The 20228-nt window shown below is 61.0% G+C and overlaps 1 protein-coding gene across 2 annotated transcripts; it reads right to left on the reverse strand.

Annotated features, from left to right (window-relative positions):
• Positions 1-371: 371 nt before the first annotated feature.
• Positions 372-12859, reverse strand: RAPGEF3 (Rap guanine nucleotide exchange factor 3). 2 transcript variants are annotated; one of them, XM_059491219.1, is made up of 27 exons: positions 12625-12859; positions 8527-8580; positions 8213-8319; positions 8019-8140; positions 7769-7943; positions 7521-7605; positions 7226-7286; positions 7043-7119; positions 6580-6726; positions 6375-6484; positions 5825-5913; positions 4948-5026; positions 4667-4817; positions 4499-4581; positions 4144-4183; positions 3861-3942; positions 3626-3772; positions 3450-3547; positions 3195-3320; positions 2483-2664; positions 2284-2374; positions 1957-2007; positions 1518-1605; positions 1372-1436; positions 1176-1230; positions 828-899; positions 372-518 (listed from the first exon to the last, which is right to left on the reverse strand). In XM_059491219.1, exons 1-27 carry the CDS (start codon positions 12823-12825, stop codon positions 400-402), a joined length of 2757 nt encoding a protein of 918 aa, XP_059347202.1. In that variant the 5' UTR covers positions 12826-12859; the 3' UTR covers positions 372-399. The 2 variants fall into 2 exon arrangements, with proteins under 2 accessions (XP_059347202.1, XP_059347201.1); XM_059491218.1 differs by having other exon boundaries at positions 5825-5916.
• Positions 12860-20228: the final 7369 nt, after the last annotated feature.

Consider the following 20228-nt stretch of genomic DNA (forward strand, 5'->3'; position numbering starts at 1 on the left):
CCCATTCCAGGACCCCATCCTCACTCTGGGCCCCCATTCCTGTTCTGGTGGTCCAAGGATGGTGCCCCATCCCCATTCTGGGCCCCTATCCTCGGTCTGAACCCCCATTCCTGTTCTGGACCCCCATCCCCACTCCAGACCCTATCACCATTCTGGGCACCCATCCCTGCTCTGGACCCCCCATCTCCACTATGGGCCCCCGTCCCCATTCTGGGTCCCTCTCCCTGCTCTGGGCACCCATTTTTGCTCTGGATCCCCCATCCCCATTCTGGGGCCCCATCCCTGCTCTGGACCCCCTTCCTTGGTCTGGACCCCCAATTCCCATTCTGGGCCCCCATCCTCGGTCTGGACCCCCCATCCCTATTCTGGGCCCCCGTCCCCGCTCCAGCCCCGCTGCCCTCAGGGCTCCAGCTCCCGGGAGAGCCTCAGCAGCTCCTTCTGGCTGTCGATGGCCCTCAGGTGCTGCAGGTAGGCCCAGGTGGACACGGGGTTCCTCACGCTCAGGGACTGCTCCGAGCCTGTGGGGAGGGAGGGATGAGATCAAGGCTGGGGCACAGCCTGTGAGCCTGTCCAGGATCCCTGCAGGATCACCCCATGGACCCCTTATGTCACCCCAAAACCTCCCCAAACTGCTCTGGACCGGCTCATGGATCCCTCCATGGATCCTTCCATAGATCCATCCATGGATCCCTCCATGGATCCCTCCATGGATCCCTCCATGGATCCCTCCATCTCCATCCCCTCTCCCCCAGCTCAGGGACCCCCTCAGAGCGTTGGGGGTCCCCTAGGGCAGGGTTAGGGGTCTGATTGAGAAGCTCCAGACGTACACGTGGAGATCCTGACGGCCTTGGCGTCCTCGGGCCGGTGAGGGGAGCGGCTCCTCAGTGGGGACAGCGGCGCTGAGGAGCAGAGAGAGGGGGCTCAGCCCCATCTCCAGGGTCTCAGCCCCATCCCCGGGGTCTCAGCCCCATCCCCAGGGTTCAGCCCCATCCCTGGGGTCTCAGCCCCATCCCCAGGGTCTCAGCCCCGTCCCCAAGGGCTCAACCCCATCCTCAAGGGTTCAGCCCCATACCCAAGGGCTCAACCCCATCCCCAAGGGTTCAGCTCCATCCCCAGGCCCCAGCCCTATTTAGGGGACCCTCCAAGCCCCCTCCCCAGCTCCCTGGGGCTCTCACCATGCGCGTGGCCACGGCAGCGCTGCAGGACCCGCACGGTCTTGGCCATCATGTGCTGTGGGTGAGGCACAGAGGTCACCTGCTGCCACCTGGCCCCACCTGGATCCCCAAAATCTCTGTCCCCACCACAGCAGTGCCAGAGCTCTGCCTGCAGGGCACAGCAGGGCCCTCGGAGGGGTCACCACCCCACTCTCACCATCTTCTCGAAGTTGATGAGGTTCTCGGCCAGGGTGCGATTGCCCTCGTGGATGAAGGTCATGTCTGGGGGGGGTTTGGGGGTCAGAGCGGGGTCCTTGGGGAGCGCTGGGCACACCCGGGGGGTCCCCAAAAGCAGAGACCCACCTTTGAGCAGCAGGGGCACGAAGGGGATGATGGGGGGGCTCAGCTTGGCCACGGCCAGGCGATAGACACGGTGGTTCCACGAGGGGTCCTGGGGACAGGCAGGGACACGGGGGGTGGGGGGACAGCGGGGACAGTGGGACCCCCTCCCCATTGCTCCAGGGGCAAATTCCGCTGGGAAGGGGGACACAGGGCAGGGAAAGGGGACATGGGGAAGGAGAGGGGGACATGGGGTGGAAAAGGGGACCCAGGGAAGGAAGGGGACATGGGGCAGGGAAGGGGGACACAGGGAAGGAAGGGGGACACGTGGAAGGAAGAGGGACATGGGGCAGGAAAGGGGACATGGGGCAGGAAAGGAGGACATGGGGTGGGAAGGGGGACATGGGGAAGGAAGGGGACCTGGGGCGGAAAAGGGGACATGGGGCAGAGGGCCTGCGCTCACCAGCATCCTCTCCAGGGCTGAGTGCAGCTTCCGGATCTTATGGGGCAGCCTCTGTGCAGGGACAGGATCAGAGGCTGGCACACCCGTCCCACCCCAGAGACCCCCCCTGTCCCACCCAGAGACCCCCAGCTGCCCCTCCCAGAGACCCCTGATTGTCCCTCCCCAAAAACCCCCACCTGTCCCACCCAGAGACCCCCCCCCCATTCCATGCAGAGACCCCCAGCTGTCCCACCCCCCTTGTCTGTCCCACCCAGGGACCCCTGTCTGTCCCTCCCCAGGTGTTGTCCCACCCCACAGACCCTCCCTATGCTGTCCCCCCTCTGTCACCTCCCAGGTCTTGGCCAGGCGAGTCACGGCCGTGTTGCTCACACCGAACATCACCGCAAAGAAGGAATTCAGGTTCTTCTGCTCCTTGAGGCTGCAGGCGGGGACGGGACGGGTCAGCCGTGGGGACAGTGACAGTGACACAGGGACAGCGACAAGGACAGCGACAGGGACAGTGACAGGGACAGTGACAGGGACTCACTGCGCCGCCAGCTTGATGAACTTGCGCAGGAGCTGCGCGCGCCGCCCCAGCTCGGGGCACAGGCACAGCTCGGTGGCCACCCAGAACTGCAGCTCGTTGAAGCGCCGCAGCACCCGCGCCAGGTTGGCCGTGGCCACCTCGCGGAACTTGTGCGGCCCCACGATGTAGTGAATCATCTCCACCTGCGAGAGAGGCGGCTCAGGGGCGTCCTGGAACCCTCCTGGCAGGTCAGGGGTGTCCCAAACCCCTTCCCCAGCAGGTGAGGGGTGTCCTGACCCCCTTCCCCAGCAGGTGAGGGGTGTCCCAAACCCCTCCTGGCAGGCAAGGGGTGTCCCAAACCCCTCCTGGCAGGCGAGGGGTGTCCCAAACCCCTCCTGGCAGGCAAGGGGTGTCCCAAACCCCTCCTGGCAGGCGAGGGGTGTCTCAAACCCCGTCTCAGCAGGTCAGGGGTGTCCCAAACCCCTTCCCCACCAGGTGAGGGGTGTCCCAAACCCCTTCCCCACCAGGTGAGGGGTGTCCCAAACCCCTCCTGGCAGGCGAGGGGTGTCCCAAACCCCGTCTCAGCAGGTCAGGGGTGTCCTGAGCCCCTTTCCCATCAGGTAAGGGGTGTGCTGAACCCCCTCCTGGCAGACGAGGGGTGTCCCGAACCCCTTCCCCAGCAGGTCAGGAGTGTCCCAAGCCCCCTCCCAGCCGCTCCCAGCACGGACCACACCTGGTGGATGCTCTTGAAGAGGTTCCAGTCGTAGTCGGTGAGGTGGCTGGCCAGGTCCTTGGAGCTGATCAGGTCCAGCGTGTCCGAGGAGCCGGCGTGGGGGCCCAGCTGCTCAGGGTGGGGGGTCTGGGAACAGGACAGGACCCCTGACCCTTTCTGCTCTCGGTAGGACCCCAAACAGAGGCACTGCAGCCCCCAACCCCTCCAGGGGAGTCCACCCAGTGCTGCCCACCCCAGACCCCACCCCACACTCACCAGGCTGCCCAGCTCATCCCTGCTGACCACAAAGAGCCTCTCGTTGAGGCCCAGGGCCGTGAACACCCCCACGGCATCCTGCGGCAGCACCGCTCGCTCTGCGCGGAGGGAAAGGCGCGGTGACACCGAGGAGGGGACACACACGGGGACAAAGCCACCCCGGGGTGTCTCCTCACCTCCGGCTGAGTTCACCCTGACCAGGACGTGCTCCCGGTCCCGGCGCAGCCGCGGCGCCAGCGCCCGCAGCACGTCCCGCACGGTGGCGTTGACCGGCAGCACCGCCACCAGGCACGAGTGGTCGGCCCTGAAGATCTCGTAGGGCACTGGGGGGGGACAGAAGGGACCTCAAAGGGACAGAAGGGACCTCAGTGTCCCCGTGCTGCAGGGACAGTCCCGCTGAGGGGGCAGTACCTTTGTCCTGCGCTCGCAGGGCACAGGTGCTGTCCAGGATCGGCTCCTCGGGGCTCCCGAGCCACATTCCCGAGCTCCGCGCCTGGGGAAGGAGGGACAGACAGGAGGACACAGCCACAGCCACCACCCCTTCTGTGGCATGTCCTGTGTGACCCCAGCTCCAGGCCTGGAGAAGGTGGGACAGACAGGAGGACACGGCCACAGCCACCATCCCTCCTCTGGTGTGTCCCCAAAGGGCAGAGGGGACCCAGATCCTGCCCTGTCGCCCCTCAGGGGTCCCTACCTTGGGCTGGGGGGACACGCTGCCGTCACCGTTCTCCAGCCTGCGGGAAGGGAAGGGGGAGGATGGAGATGCCGTTCCTGGTGGGAACAGAACTGGGACCGGCCACCACCAGGGACTAGGGCCACCCCTGGGACTGTGGCCACCTCTGGGGACTGCAGCCACCCCAGGCCACCCCTTGCCCACCTCTGAGCCCCCCTGCCCTACCCAGCTGCACGTGCCACCCTCCCCATGGCCGGGAACCCCCACACTGGGGACAAAGTGGCACCAGAGCCACCCCAAAAGCTCCTCCCCTGTGGCGGCATCAGGGGACATCAGGGGACACTGTGGGACACTGGGGGACACCGTGGGGACTCACGCTCGCGGTCGCCGCCGCTCCTGGCCCTGCTCCTGGCACAGCCCGCCCAGCTGAGGGTCCCGGCTCGCCAGGTCTGCCAGGTTCTGCGGGGACAGGGGGCACAGGATGAGTGCAGGACAGTCCCCGTGGTGTCACCGTGCCACCCTGGCAGTGCCACCCCGGCCGTACCTGCAGCAGGGCCGTGGTGCTGCGGTCGCCCTGCAGCAGCCGCCCGTAGAGCAGCACCCACTGGCTGACCAGCCGCAGGATCTTGCGCCGTTTGCGCAGGGCGTACGAGGCCTTGTCCTGCTCCGAGCCCTCCAGCGGCTCCGCGCGGAAACTGGCACCAGTCAAGGGCACCGGTGAAACGTGGAGAGGGGCAGGGACCCCCAGGATGGCACCCGGGAGATGGGGATGCACCCAAGGGTGCTGGAAGGGGATTTGGGGCCCAGTCCCACACAGAAGGATACTGGTGCAGCAGGGCCCGGCAGAGCTGCGAGGTCGGCATGAACACGGTGTAGGTGAGCAGGAAATCCCCCAGCAGCGTGTCTGTGAGGGACAGGGCACTGTCACTGCTGTCCCCAGCGCCGTGGGGACACGGGCACCCTGCTAAGGATCCTCCACGCCCTGCCTGGGGTGTCTCCACCATGGGGACCTGGCCAAGGATCCCCTGTGCCCTGCTGGTCTGGCCTGGGGTAGCCTGGGGTGTCCCCACCAGGGACAGGGCACTGTCACTGCTGTGTCCAGTGCCATGGGGACATGGGGACCCGGCCAAGGATTCCCTGTGCCCTGCCTGGGGTGGCCTGGGATGTCCCCACCATTGGGACCCCGCTGGTGGCAGGGCAGATTTTGTTCCTAAACCCCACAGGAGGCGCTGGATCATTGGGGTGGGATCACAAATCCCAGGGATCCAGGACGGGATGACAAATCCCAGGGATTGGCCCCAAGGCAGTGCCTTGTCCCCGGCTGCTATTTGTCACCCGCTGGGGACACCTCCTGGGATTTGTGACCCGCTGGGGACACCTCCTGGGATTTGTGACCCGCTGGGGACACCTCCTGGCTCCCGGCTCGTCTGGTTTCTCCTCTCCGAAGGCAGAGGGAGACCGAGAGGCGCCGAGGAGCCTCTCCCGGCCCAGAGGAGCCTCTCCCGGCCCAGAGGAGCCGCTCACTCCCCGCCCGGAGCCGCCGCCCTCTCCCGGCCTCGGCTTTTGGGGTTTTTTAGCGAGCCCGGGGTGGCACCAGCAGGATTTGGGGTTGGACACCGGGAATGAGGAACCCCCTTGGTGCCCCCAGCCCCATGTCCGGGTGGCTCTGGGACGCCCCCACACGGGGGACACCCCCACCTACCCACGGGGTCATAGAGGGTGGCATCGAGCCGCATGAACTCCAGCAGGTGCTCCAGGATCTTCTCAGGTGTCCCGGCCATCACCAGGTACCTGCTGGGGACGGGAAGGACAGAGGTGACACCGTGGCCATGGGCAGGGACACCACGGGCTGGTGACAGCGGTGCCACCACCACAGGCTGGTGACAGCATGGGCTGGTGTCGCTGCTCCTTGTCCCCTTGTTCCTCCCAAAAACTGCCCCGAGGGAGGCTGGAAAGGGCAGACGGGTGGCTCAGGGGACAAGGGTGGCACCTGCCACCAGGGGCACAGGAATGTCACCTGCCAAAGGGGGACAGGGCTGTCACCTGCCAAAGGGGGACAGGGACAGGAGTGTCACCGGCCACCAGGGGCACAGGAATGTCACCTGCCAAAGGGGGACAGGGACATGGGTGTCACCTGCCAAAGGGGGACAGGGACAGGAGTGTCACCCGCCACCAGGGGCACAGGAGTGTTGCCTGCCAAAGGGGGACAGGGACAGGAGTGTCACCCGCCACCAGGGGCACAGGAGTGTCACCTGCTGCTCCGCACCGAGGCCGCCTGGCCGCTGCCCCCCTGCAGGTCCTTCTGCAGCACCAGCACCACCTTGCCGTGCTCCTTCAGCCGCACCGTGTTGGCCTCCACGTCCTGGGGGTGACCCCGTCATCAGCCCGGCCGGGATTCCCCAAAGTTCACCCCAAAATCCCCCCAAAATCCCCCCCAGAATCCCCCCCCGGGCCCACCTTGAGGATGCGGTTGAAGTCCTGCTTGTCCACGCGCAGGAAGTGACAATTGTCCTCGCGCAGGAGGATGGTGGCCGCCCGCGGGGCATCGTTCACCAGCGCCAGCTGCCCGAAATCGTCCCCCTCGTGCAGGGTGGCCACCAAGCCCTGGGGACACCGTGGAGGGGTGAGGGACAATGACCCTGGGTGTCCCCAGAGTGTCCCTGCAGTGCAGGGTGGCCATCAAGCCCTGGGTAGGTGAGGGATGGTGACACTGGGGTGTCCCCAAAGTGTTCCCAGAGTGTCCCCCTCGTGTAGGGTGGCCACCAAGCCCTGGGAACAGTATGGGGGGTGAGGGACAGTGACACCAGGGTGTCCCCAGGGTGTCCCCCTCATGCAGGGTGGCCACCAAGCCCTGGAGAGGTGAGGGATGGTGACACTGGGGTGTCCCCAAGGTGTCCCCCCAGCACAGGGACAAACCCACCTTGCCGTGGGTGACCACGTTGACCGAGCCCTTCCAGATGATGTACCAGGAGGTGCCTTTGTCACCTTGGCTGAACACTGCACCCGGGAAAAGGTGGGAAAATCCTCAATTTTGGGAACAGCTCCAGTGTCCCCGGGCTGGGGACACCCCAGTGTCACCCACGGGGGACTCAGGGTGACTCACAGACAGTGCCTGCACGCTGGTGCCCCTCGAACATCAGCACGGCCGCCAGCTCCCGCTTCACCTGCACAGGGGACAACGCTGTCACCTCAGCTGGGCCAGCAGGGGACACGGGGATGGGGAATGGCAGGGAAGGGCTGAGGGAGGCACAGAAATTATCAGAGAGGATGTTTACATGGAAGGAAAGGGGGTGCAGAAGGATTTGGGGAGCCAGGACAGGAGCTGATGTGGTTCAGGAGGATTTGGGGGTGAGGGGACACCCCGACCCCGCAGGGTTTGGGGACACGGCCGCGCTCACCGAGTTGGAGAGATGAGCCACGGCTTTGATGTGGAGCAGCTCCTCAAAGATCAGCTCCAGCTCGTCCTGCGTGCGCTGGGCAGGCCTGGGGGGGCCGGGGGCGTCAGCGGCTCCCTGTGCCCCCCTCCCCAGCCCCTTCCCCTCTTTGGGTGACTCTGTTGGGTCCCCCCACCCTCAGCATCCCCGTGGCCGCTCCAGACCTCCCGAGCCGGGTCCAAAAGGTGCCAAGGAGCCCCTGGGGCACTCACGGCTTGCGCAGGGCCATGGAGAGCAGCGCGTCAGGGCCCAGCTGCGCCAGGAACCCCAAAGCCTCCAGCAGCTCCTCGGGGTCCCGCGGCCCCGCGCCGGGCTCGGGGCTCAGCTCCAGCTCGGCAAAGCGGTAAAACTGCGTCTCCTTGTCCTGGAAGTGCCACTCCTGCCTCACTGCGGGGTGACAGCGGCCCTCAGCTCGGTTCTGCGCCCCCTGAACCCCCCCAGAGCCCCCCAAAACCCCCTCACCGTGCGTCAGGACCCCGCCGTCCACCAGCACCTGCCCGATGCCCACGGCCTGGCCGCGCGTCTGGACGGCCGCGCCGGCGCTCAGCAGCCAATCCACCAGCTCCTTCCCCGAGCAGCACTGCCTGGGGGGGCACAGGGGGTGAGAACCGCCCGGGACAGCCCCCCCGGAGCCCCCCAGGGCCCCCCCAGCCCACCGGTGGTGCCGCAGGTGGTGCTTGTGGTCGCGGATGAGGCCGGGCCGGGAGGTGCTCAGGTGGGCGAAGAGGAGCTTGCCCGCCCTCCAGATCTTCTCCGAGGACGCCTGAGGGTGGCAGGTGGACAAGAGAGATCGTGGGGAGGGGGCTGGGCCGTCACCTGTCCCCCCAGTGCCCTGGGATTGCCATTGTCCACACCAGGAATGGCTGAGGAGCATCTCAATGGCGTTGGGGTGTGGGGGTGCTCCAACCCTCAGCCCCCCAAATTCACCTCCCCAAATTCACCTCCCCGGGGGCTTCCCCGGCCCCCCCACCTGGGTGATGCTGTGGCCATAGTCCAGGCTGGATTCCGAGTCCAGGAGCGGGGTCTGGAAAACCAAAGGGGAGGGGGTTGGGGGGTTTGTGGGGGCTCTGCTGTGTCCCCATCACCCCACACAGCTGGGGAGGGGTCCTGGCACCCCCCCAGAGCACCCCCAGCTCTTCACCAGGTGAGGGGCAACACCCAAATCCTGAGTCCAGAACCCCAATCCTGAACCCAGCACCCAAATCCTGAACCCAGAACCCAAATCCTGAATGCAGCACCCAAATCCTGAACCCAGAACTCAGATCCTGAATGCAGCGCCCAAATCCTGACCCCAGCACCAATTTCCTGAATCCCGAACCCAAATCCTGAACCCAGAACCCGGTTCTTGACCCCAGCACCAGTTTCCTGAATCCCAAACCCAAATCCTGACCCCAGCACCCAATTCCTGACCCCAGCACCCAATCCTTGACCCCAGCACCAATTTCCTGCATCCAGCACCCATTTCCTCACTCCAGTCCCGCTCTCCAGCTCATTTTCCCCCAGCTCTCCCCCTCGGGGATGCCCCGGGTAAAACCAAACGCAGGGAGGGCCGAGCCCCGCCCGGACCGCGGGGCAGAGGTGCCCGAGCTCCGAGCTCCGAGCCCCGGTGGCGGCGCTGCCCGCGGGCCCCGCGGCTCCCGGGCCCCTCCTGGCCACGGCCCTGGATAAACAAGCCCGGCCCGCACCCGTCAGACCAGTTCAGCTCCCGGCACCGGGAGCGCTCACCCGGCACGGGGCACCCTCCGAGGGACGCCCACCGGCACGGGGGGCACCCCCAGGGGGGTTTTGGGGTCCCTTTCCCCGCTGTGGGGGTCCCACAGAGCACGGCAGGGCACCCAAAAATTGGCGTCTGCAGGGATCCTCCTGGGGTGTGGGTGGGGAGGTTGGGGCAATCCCGGATGGATTTCCAATTGAGGAGGGCAGGAATTAATTAGTGCAGGAGTTAATTAGTGCAGGATCCTAGAAGTGAGCCTCCACCTGCTCCCAGCGCTTCTCAACGGCTCAGGAGGATTTGGAGGAGCCACGAGCGGCTCTGAGAACGCTGCAGGGACGTGTGTCACCTGGCCATGGTGTCACCAAGGCAGGGACACCACTCTTGAACCGGCCACAGTGTCCCCAAGGCTGGGACGCCGCTCCTGAGCCAGCCATGGTGTCCCTAAGGACGTGTGTCACCTGGCCACGGTGTCACCCAGGCTAGGACACCGCTCCTGAGCCGGCCACGGTGTCCCCAAGGCTGAGACGCCGCTCCTGAAGCGGCCACAGTGTCCCCAAGGCTGGGACACGGTGACTCAGGCGCTCTGCAAACTCTGCCGAGCCCCGTGACGGCTGCGGCGAGCAGGAACCGCTCCGAGCAAATGTTTGCAAACTTTGCCAATGGGAGCTGGGAGGTGGCCGGGACACGGGGCTGCTCTGGGGACATGGAGGTGCCACCCGTGGGAACAGGAGCTCCCTGTCACCCTTTGGGTGTGGGAGGTCCCTGTCACCCATGGGAGCAGGAGATCTGTGTCACCCATGGGAGCAGGAGCTCCCTGTCACCCTTTGGGTGTGGGAGGTCCCTGTCACCCATGGGAGCAGGAGATCTGTGTCACCCATGGGAGCAGGAGCTCCCTGTCACCCTCTGGGTGCAGGAGGTCCCTGTCACCCATGGGAGCAGGAGATCTGCGTCACCCATGGGAGCAGGAGCTCCCTGTCACCCTCTGGGTGCGGGAGGTCCCCGTCACCTCCTGGTTCGCGCCACCAAATGGGTCCAGGTGACGCCCCGGTGTCCCTCTGCCCAGGTCCCCAAAGGGCCTCAGCTGTCCCCCAGCACAGAGCCCCCTCTGCCGTCCCCCTCTGTCCTTGGGGCCCAGAGCCGGGCCGCGCTCCAAGGACACCGAAAGAGACACAAAAACCCCGCTCAAGGACCCGATTCCTCCTTCCCGGGATTCCTCGCTGCTCTGGAATCACCCAGACCCCCTTATTGTCCCCAAACCCCCTCTCTGGAGCACCCACCCGGGGTCAGGACCCTCAGGACGCCCCCAGCCCCCTCCCCGTGACTCCGTGGCTCCAGCAGCTTCCTAAGGAGTCGCCTTTTCCACCTTCCTGCCCACGGGATCCTGCCTTTCTCCGGGATTCCGGCAGCGCCGGGCGCCCGGCCAAGGCCGCCAGCGGCCGTTCCGCGCCCGCGGCCGCTTTTGTTTGGGATGCCGAGGAAAACAAGAGCGGCTATTTCGGGCCTCGGGGCTCCGGAGAAAGCCCTCGCCCATCCGCAGCCTCCGCAGCCTCCGCAGGCCGGGGCTCGGCACCGCATCCTCTGGGACGGGGCTGGGATCCCACGGGACGGGGATGGGCACCCCCGGGATGGGCTCAGCACCCCCGAAATGGGCTCAGCACCCCCCAGGATGGGGCTGGGCACCCTCGGGATGGGCTCAGCAACCCTGGGATGGGGTTTGGCATCCCCGCGACGGGGCTGGGCATGCCCGGGATGGGCTTGGTACACCCGGGATGGGCTCAACACCCCCAGGACACAGCTTGGTACACCTGGGATGGGCTTGGCACCCCTGGGATGGGCTTGGGGACCAGTTCCGGCTCTGCTGTCCTCACCAGGGACTGGCACAGTGGCACTTTTGGCTGGCACAGTGGCACCTGTCACTGGCACAGTGGCACTTGTCCCCTGGGAAGGATGGAGCCACCTGGGGACACCACTGTCCTTTGGAGCCAGGAGGGATTTGCTGGGATCAGATCCCCAAGGGGGATGAGATGGAGCCAGAAGTTTCCAAGAGCTTCCAGCAATGGGGACAAGGGACCTGTGTGGCTCCTGAGGCGCTTCCCTGCCCCTCACCTGCCCCAGGAGTGGCTGTGCTGGGACAAAATCCCCCTTTCCCTGCTGGAATCGGCTCCAGTGCCCTCAATCCCTGGGTGTCCCCACAGAGGGGACACTCCTGCCGTGCCACAGGTGCCGCTGCTGCCAGGGCTGGTGGGATTTATCCCAGTTCAGCCCAGGAACGCTCCAGGCCTGCTGCTCACCCAGCCTTAGTGTCCCTCCAAAGCCCACCCCAAAGTCTGCTCCGAAAAGTTCTGGAGAGAAAAACAAATCGGGAAGAAAAGGAAAAAAACGAGGAAAACTTATCTGGGAGGGAGCCCCCGTGTTGCATGGAAATGCCCAAAGGGGAGTTGTCCCCTAAAATAATTCCACTTTTTGCTTGAAAAGCGTCCCAGGCCGAGCAGTGAGGGAAGGGGAAGGACGCAAAGCTCCGGAAGCTCTGCCGGGGCTCCAGGGTCACCTCCCCGCCTGGAGGGGACAAGGAGGGACCGAGAGGGGACAAGGAGGGGCCGAGAGCAGGGCCAGGGACCCCCGGGACCACCCCTCAGCTCCCGGGGCCAGAACGGAGCCGGGCGGGGAGGTCGTGATGGCAGGGGACAAATCCCTGCTGGGGAACGCTGCGTGTCCCCGGAATGTCCCCCTGGAATGTCCCCCCGCCCCTGGAATGTCCCCCCGCCCCTGGAATGTCCTTCCTGCTGGGATGCGCCGCCGGGCACCTGGCACCGGGCTCGCTTCACGCCTGGCCGCCCGTTCCGCTCCGCTCCGCCCGTCCCAGCCCGCGCAGCTCACCTGCAGCCTCACCTGACCCTTGTGAGCTCACCTGGGCCCCCGTGCCCTCACCTGGCCCCCCGTGCCCTCACCTGGCCCCCCGTGCCCTCACCTGGCTCCCTGCACGCCTGGATTCACTCCCGGTACCCTCACCTGGTTCCTCCCTCCCTCACCTGGCTCCTGGTAGCCTCACCTGGCTCCTTGCACGCCTGGATTCACTCCCCGTGCTCTCACCTGGCTCCCCGCACTCCTGGACTCCTTCCCTTCCTCTCATTCCCAAATTCCCGGCGCTGGAGAGACCCCGGCCCCACTGACCATGGGGATTTGGGGACACACTCCCCCCGGCCCCACTGACCATGGGGATTTGGGGGCGCGCTCCCCTCACTCTCCCAGCGGATTTGGGGGTGCGCTCCCCTCACTCTCCCAGCGGATTTGGGCACACGCACTCCCCTCACTCCCAGCGGATTTGGGGGCGCGCTCCCCCCATTCCCCACTCACCCAGCGGATCCCCTGGATGCGGGGCAGGCTCCCCCCGGCCCCCTCCAGCCGCACGTCGTAGCTGGAGCTCCGGAACAAGTGCATCCTCCTGAGCAGCCCCGGGAGCCGCGCTCCGTCCGCTCCGGGACCCCCGGGGGGCTCCGGCCCCGCTCGCCGCGCCCCCCCGGCCGCCGCCCCCGGCCCGGCCCCGCGCACCTTCATGCGGCGGGGGGCGGCGAGGCCGTGGCGGCGCCGGGGCTGCTCCGCGGCTCCTCGGGACGGGGCCGGGCTGGGGAGCGGCTCCGCCGCCGCCGCCGCCGCGCCGGGCCCGCCCCGGGAACGGCAGCTCCGCCCGCCGCCCCTCCCCGGCTCCCACGGCCCCGCACCGGGACCTGCGGCGGGAGGGACCCCCGGGAGCCGCCCCCGGCCATGGGGGAGGCACAGCCGGGACCCCCGGGACCCCCGGGAGCCGCCCCCGGCCATGGGGGAGGCACAGCCGGGACCCCCGGGACCCCCGGGAGCCGCCCTCGGCCACGGGGGAGGCACAGCCGGGACCCCCGGGAGCCGCCCTCGGCCATGGGGGAGGCACAGCCGGGACCCCCGGGACCCCCGGGAGCCGCCCTCGGCCATGGGGGAGGCGCAGCCGGGACCCCCGGGACCCCCGGGAACTCCGGGACCCCCGGGACTGGGTTTTGGGGGTCTCCAGAAGTCCCTGAGCAACTCAAACACGGGGGTTTGGGGGAGGACACAGGGGGCTCCCCTGCCCTGCCCAGTCTGGTGGGGGGACCCAGAGAGGCTGGAAGAGGGAGGGGCTTTGTACTGGGAATGGTTTGTACTGGAAATGGTTTGTACTGGAAATGGTTTGCACTGGGAATGGATTGTATTCAGAATGGATTGCACTGGGAATGGTTTTCACTAGGAATGGTTCATACTGGGAATGGATTGCACTGGGAATGGTTTGCACTGGGAGTGGTTCATACGGGGGAGGTGGCCCCCAGCCCCCAGCTGGAGCAAAGCTGGGGTGGGGCCCAGCGGTCCTGGGAGAGCTTTTGCTGGGGTTTTTGGCCAAAAAGGAAAGGGGTTTCTGCCAAAAGGAGCCTTTACTTCTGAAATAAATCCCAATTTTTAAAATCCAAATCTGCCTTTAAACCGGCCCCCACCCCAGCTGGAGCAGGGATGGGAATCGTCAGCTGGACTCGAGGAATTTGGGGAAGAGCCTTGAGCCTCCCCTGCTGCCCTCCTGCCCAGGCACCCGAGTGCCTCTGGGGATCACACTGGGGTCCCCAATCTGTCCCTCCAGGCTGGGGCCTTCCTTGGGCTCATCCTTGAGGACAGATCCTGACCTTCCTCCCCTCGATCCCTCTGCCTCTGCGAGTGCCTGGAGGCCGAGGATGCTTTTCCCGGGATTCCTGGGGGCTCCAGGACCACCAGAAGCTCCCCGGGCTCAGTCCCCATTCCCCAGGAGCTGCCCCAGGAGCTGCTCTGGGGCTCTTCCAGCCGGGCTCCCCTCGCACGGGATCCCGGGATCCGTGCACAGACACGTCCCCCCATGCAAATCAGAGCTCATTAAGGCAAGGAGGAAGAGGCTGAGGAAGGCAGCAGAGCCCGGGCAGCCCCACCCCGGCAGCCCAAGGAGAGGAGAGGCACCTGCCCGGGCCCTGTGGCGGGACTGCGGGCGGTTCCTCCTTCGGATGAGGCTCCACCACCCCATTCCAACCACATTCCTATTCCAATGTTCCCAACTGCAATCCCATTCCAACCCCATTCCTATCCCAATCCCACCCCATTCCAATCCCATTCCAATCCCAATCCCATCCCAATCACATTCCATTTTGTCCCACCCCATTCCAACCACATTCCTATCCCAATCCCATCCTATCCCACCCTATCGCATTCAATTTTATCCCACCCTATCCAATCCCATTCTAATCCCAATCCCACCCTATCACATTCCATTTTATCCCACCCTTTCCACCCCATTCCAACCCCATTCCTATCCCAATCCCATCCCATCACATTCCATTTTATCCCACCCTATCCAATCCCATTCCCATCCCAATCTCATCCTATCCCACCCTATCCTATCCCACCCTTTCCCATCCCACTGCAATCCCATTCTATCCCACTCAAATCCAACCCAATCCCATCCCATTCTATCCCATTCCAATCCAATCCCATCCCAATCCAATCCCATTCTATCCCACCCTATCCTATCCCATCCTTTCCATCCCATTCCCATTCCCAATCCCATTTCAAACCCAGCAATGAGGGTCCCCTCACCCCTCTCTTTTCCCACCCCTCGTCCCTGGGAACAGCTCCCATTTTTCTATTTTTAGTCCTATGAGAAGGGTGAGACAGTACAGATGTTGTAATTCATGCTATCACAATCAGAAGCCGACTATTTCTTAATTATAATACAAAAGATATTATATAATATGATATAATATAGTATGATATAATATAGTATGATATAATATAATATGATATAATATAATATAATATAATATAATATAATATAATATAATATAATATAATATAATATAAATATTGTATTATCAGTATTGTATTATTAATATTGTATAATTAATACAGTATACTTTAAATTTTAATGTGTAAAATATAACCTATATAATTTTAATATTTAAAATATTATATAATTACACGTATGGAAATATATAAATTATATGTATTAATTATAGAAATATTATATAATTATATATATTATGCAATTATAATACATAACATAAGCGTTTCTTGACCTACCAAATTTTCCACAAATGCATTTCCCACATCCCCAAGGTGTCCCTGGGGTGTCCCTGGTCCCTCACTCCGCTCCAGGTGCAGGGTCACCGATCCTGGCCCTTCCCGGGGGCTGCAGCCGCTGCTGCCCCGCCAGCTCTGCCTTATCACCCTCTTATCGCTCCTTTAACCCCGCTCGTTCGGCTCCGCTTGGACAATCATTAATTAACGGCGGGTCCCTGCTGGCTTTGGGGCAGTTCTGGCCTCTCCGCCCTCCTGGCAGGAATCTCTTCCTGAAATCCCAGATCCTAAAGGGATAAAAAAAATCCACAGGGCAGCAAATGCTGACCCTGCACCCAAATCCTAAAGTGGATTTACAGATCCATCTGACCCTGCTCCCAAATCCTAAACTGGGTTTGCAGATCCACCTGACCCTGCTCCCAAATCCTAAAGTGGATTTACAGATCCAACTGATCCTGCTCCCAGATTCTAAACTGGGTTTGCAGATCCACCTGACCCTGCTCCCAAATCCTGAACTGGGTTTGGAGATCCATAGGGCAGCAAATGCTGACCCTGCTCCCCAAATCCTAAAGTGGATTTACAGATCCATCTGACCCTGCTCCCAAATCCTAAACTGGGTTTGAAGATCCACCTGACCCTGCTCCCAAATCCTAAAGTGGATTTACAGATCCAGCTGACCCTGCTCCCAAATCCTAAACTGGGTTTGCAGATCCACCTGACCCTGCTCCCAAATCCTAAAGTGGATTTACAGATCCAGCTGACCCTGCTCCCAAATCCTAAACTGGGTTTGCAGATCCACCTGACCCTGCTCCCAAATCCTAAAGTGGATTTACAGATCCATCTGACCCTGCTCCCAAATACTAAACTGAGTTTGCAGATCCATCTGGCCCTGCTCCCAAATCCTAAAATGGGTTTGAAGATCCACCTGACCCTGCTCCCCATCCCTTGCCCCCCTCAAAGGCAGAATGGAGTGAAATCCAAGTTAAACCCCAATATTTTCACTCCACCCCCTATTTTGGCTCCATTTCCCTGGAATGAGTGGCCGGGTCTCATCCCTGGGCAGGGCAGAAATTCCAGGAGGGACCTGGGAGCTCTGGGTGTTCCCCAGGAGGGTTTGGTGGCAGCTGGGGGTGCAGAAATCTCTGTATTTATCATCTCCCCGGTTCGCCGGGACACGGCCACAAATCAGCCCCGAAAATCCCATCCTGGGGAAAACGGTTGGGAATTTACAGCGCTCCCAACACTGCGGGTTTATCCTTTAATGCTGCTGCTTTATGCATTTCTCTCCCTCCAACCCTATTTATTTCCTGTTTATTGGCCCAGCCTCCCCTAATTTATGTTTTCATTACTTTGATTAACGCCCCTGCTCCCCTGACATCGTTATTCCGGCGCAGCTCCCCCAAACCATCGGTGTTAAATAATCCTCGGATTTAGCTGGGATGATTTGTAATTTAATAAGCGGCTCCGGCGCCGTGTTTTATCTCCTAATTGGGCCGGAATTAGCAGCGATTCCGGAATTAACACAAATTATGGGACGCCCCTTGTTGTTGCACGGGGTTTTATTGGGTTGGAACAACAGCTTTAGGAATTATCTGAGCCGCGTTCCCCAGTTCTGGGTGCGATTCATTTCTGGATTTTCCATGGGTGATAGCTCAGGCAGGAATTGCTGCTGTGGAGGGGAAGGAAGGGAAGGAAGGGAAGGAAGGGAAGGAAGGGAAGGAAGGGAAGGAAGGGAAGGAAGGGAAGGAAGGGAAGGAAGGAAGGAAGGAAGGAAGGAAGGAAGGAAGGAAGGAAGGAAGGAAGGAAGGAAGGAAGGAAGGAAGGAAGGAAGGAAGGAAGGAAGGAAGGAAGGAAGGAAGGAAGGAAGGAGAGAGAGTGAGTTTTGGTCTCCCAGGTGGTTTAATTTCATTCCCTCATTATCATCCGGGGAACGTGATGTGTCTTGTTCTCCCGGTCTTTCCGTGCCCGCTCGGCTCCTTCCTGAAACAATTCCCAGGTTTGCGTCTCCGAGGAGCTGCAGGCGCCTCAGGTCTGAGGCCAGCAAGGGCTGAGCATCCAGAAAACCGTGGAAAAGTGGAATTGTTCAAGTTGGAAAAGCCGCTAAGGTCACTGAGTCCCACCAGTAAGCCAGAGAGAGGAGAAAGAAAAGCAATGCCTTTCCCAAAGGTGGGATTTGATATTTCCAAAGATGAGATTTGTTTCTTTTTCCCAAATATGGGATTTGTTTCTTCTCAAAGATGGGATTTATTTCTTCCCAAAGATGAGATTTATTTCTGTTTCCCAAAGATGGGATTTGTTTCTGTTCCCCAAAGATGGGATTTGTTTCTTCTCAAAGATGGGATTTATTTCTTCCCAAAGATGGGATTTATTTGTGTTTCCCAAAGATGGAATTCGGTGTTTTTTCCCCAAGATGGAATTTATTTTTCCCAAAGATGGGATTTATTTCTTCCCAAAGATGGGATTTATTTGTGTTTCCCAAAGATGGAATTTGTTTTTTCCCAAAGATGGGATTTATTTTTTCCCAAATATGGGGGTTTTTTTCCCCAAAGATGGAATTTGTTTTTTCCCAAAGATGGGATTTATTTCTTCCCAAAGATGGGATTTATTTGTGTTTCCCAAGGCTGGAATTTGTTTCTGTTTCCCAAATATAGGATTTATTTTTCCCAAAGATTGGATTTGTGACCGTTCCTCACACCAGGACAAGCCGGGACCTCCCCATTTCCTCAACTTTTCCCTCTTCCTTTCCCCTTTGGGCCTTTGGCATTTCTGCGCTCTCAGCCCCAGCTCCTCCCGTGGCTGAAATGTTCCTTTAAAAGGGACAAAACAAAACGCCCTCAAGGCCAAACCCTCGGGACAGAGCTCCAGTTTGTTCCCACTCTCGGGAAGCAAACAGGGCTGTCCCATCCCCGCTGATTTTCCTCCTTTTGTTCCCAGCTCCAGCCCGGGGAGGGAGGAGGAGGAGGGAGGAGGAGGAAGGATCCCTCATCCGGTAAATGCGGCTGTTCCCCAGCTGTTCCCGAGGCTGGGGCAGGAGCGATAACCGGGAAAGCTCCGGGGCAACCACAGGTGCTGGGGAGCGGGGCCAAGGTCCGCAGCCCTGGAAACACAGGTGGCGCCTCAGGTGAGCTGCTGCCTGGGGTGGGCAGTGCTGGGAAAGCCAATTTTGGGTCAAAAAATGAAAAAAAAAAAAAAAAATGGGTGGGAGCTGCTGGGGTGCGGTGGGATGGAGGAGCAGGAATGTCGCTGTTCCCACCTGGAGTGGTTCCTCCTCCTCTCCCTGTTTCCATCCCATCCACCTCTGGAAAATCCAGGTGTCACCTGGAGTTGCTGCCTGAGGTGGGCAGTTCTGAGGAAGCCAATTTTGGGTCAAAAAATGGGAAAAAGAGGTGGGAACTGCTGGGGTGAGGTGGAGGAGCAGGAACATCGCTGTTCCCACCTGGAGTGGTTCCTCCTCCTCCTCCTCTTCTTATTCTCATTTCCATCCCACCAACCCTTGGAAAATCCAGGTGTCACCTGAAGCTGCTGCCTGGGGTGGGCAGTGCCAAAAAAGCTAATTTTGGGTCAAAAAGTGAAAAAAATGGGCGGGAGCTGCTGGGCTGGGGTGAGGTGGAGAAGCAGGAACATTGCTGTTCACACCTGGAGCAGTTCCTCCTCCTCCTCCTCCTCCTCTTCTTCTTGTCTTCATTTCCATCCCATCCACCTTTGGAAAATCCAGGTGCCTGAGGTAGGCAGTGCTGAGGAAGCCAATTTTGGGTCAAAAAGTGAAAAAAACGGGCGGGAGCTGCTGGGCTGGGATGTGGTGGAGGAGCAGGAACATCGCTGTTCCCACCTGGAGTGGTTCCTCCTCCTATTCTTGTTCTCATTTCCATCCCACCAACCTTTGGAAAATCCAGGTGTCACCTGAAGCTGCTGCCTGGGGTGGGCAGTGCTGAGGAAGCCAATTTTGGGTCAAAAAATGGGAAAAAGACGTGGGAACTGCTGGGGTGAGGTGGAGGAGCAGGAACATCGCTGTTCCCACCTGGAGTGGTTCCTCCTCCTCTTCTTGTCTTCATTTCCATCTCATCCACCTTTAGAAAATCCAGGTGCCTGGGGTAGGCAGTGCTGAGGAAGCCAATTTTGGGTCCAAAAAGTGAAAAACCAAAAACCAAACAAAAAAATCAAAAGAACCCCACAAAAACGCAATCAACCAATGAACCAAAAAAAAAATCAAAAATACAACAAAAAAAAATCCCCAACCAAACCAACCAAAAAACCCCAAAAAAACCCAAAAAAAACCCCAAGAAAAACAAAAAACCCACCATGAAACAAACCCCAAAAGGCCAAAAAAGAACCAAAAAAAACCCCTAAAAAATCAAAAAACAACCCCAGATTTTGCTCCTCCTCGGCTCTGAGCCGTCCCCCACCTGCACAAAAATCACCCCAGAGCATCCCCAAGGCTCGGGCAGAGTCAGCAGAGCCGGGATGACAAAATGGGCCCCGAAATTCCCGGGGGGAATTGGGCGAGGAGGAGCCGATCTCGGATCTCTGATCTCACCTGGCGCTGCTGACGCCGCTCGTTCCCTCCCGCATTCCTGCAGCCGCAGCAGGAAATGCAATTTTGCAGGAAATGCAATTTTGCAGGAAATGGAATTTTGCAGGAAATGGAATTTTTCAGGAAATGCAATTTTTGCTTCGCTGCTCTCGAGGTTTTCACGCTCAAAATCGCGGGGCGGGAGCTGCGAGTCCTTGGGCAAGGACGGCCGGGGTTTTGGGGTTTTCATGGGGTTTTTGGGGTTTCACTGGGTTTTAGGGTGTAACTGGGTATTGGATGTCTTTGGGGTGTCACTGGGTTGTAGGGTGTCAAGAGGTTTTAGGGATGTCACCGG

This window comes from Ammospiza nelsoni, chromosome 32 (assembly GCF_027579445.1).
Source record: "Ammospiza nelsoni isolate bAmmNel1 chromosome 32, bAmmNel1.pri, whole genome shotgun sequence".
NCBI lineage: Eukaryota > Metazoa > Chordata > Aves > Passeriformes > Passerellidae > Ammospiza > Ammospiza nelsoni.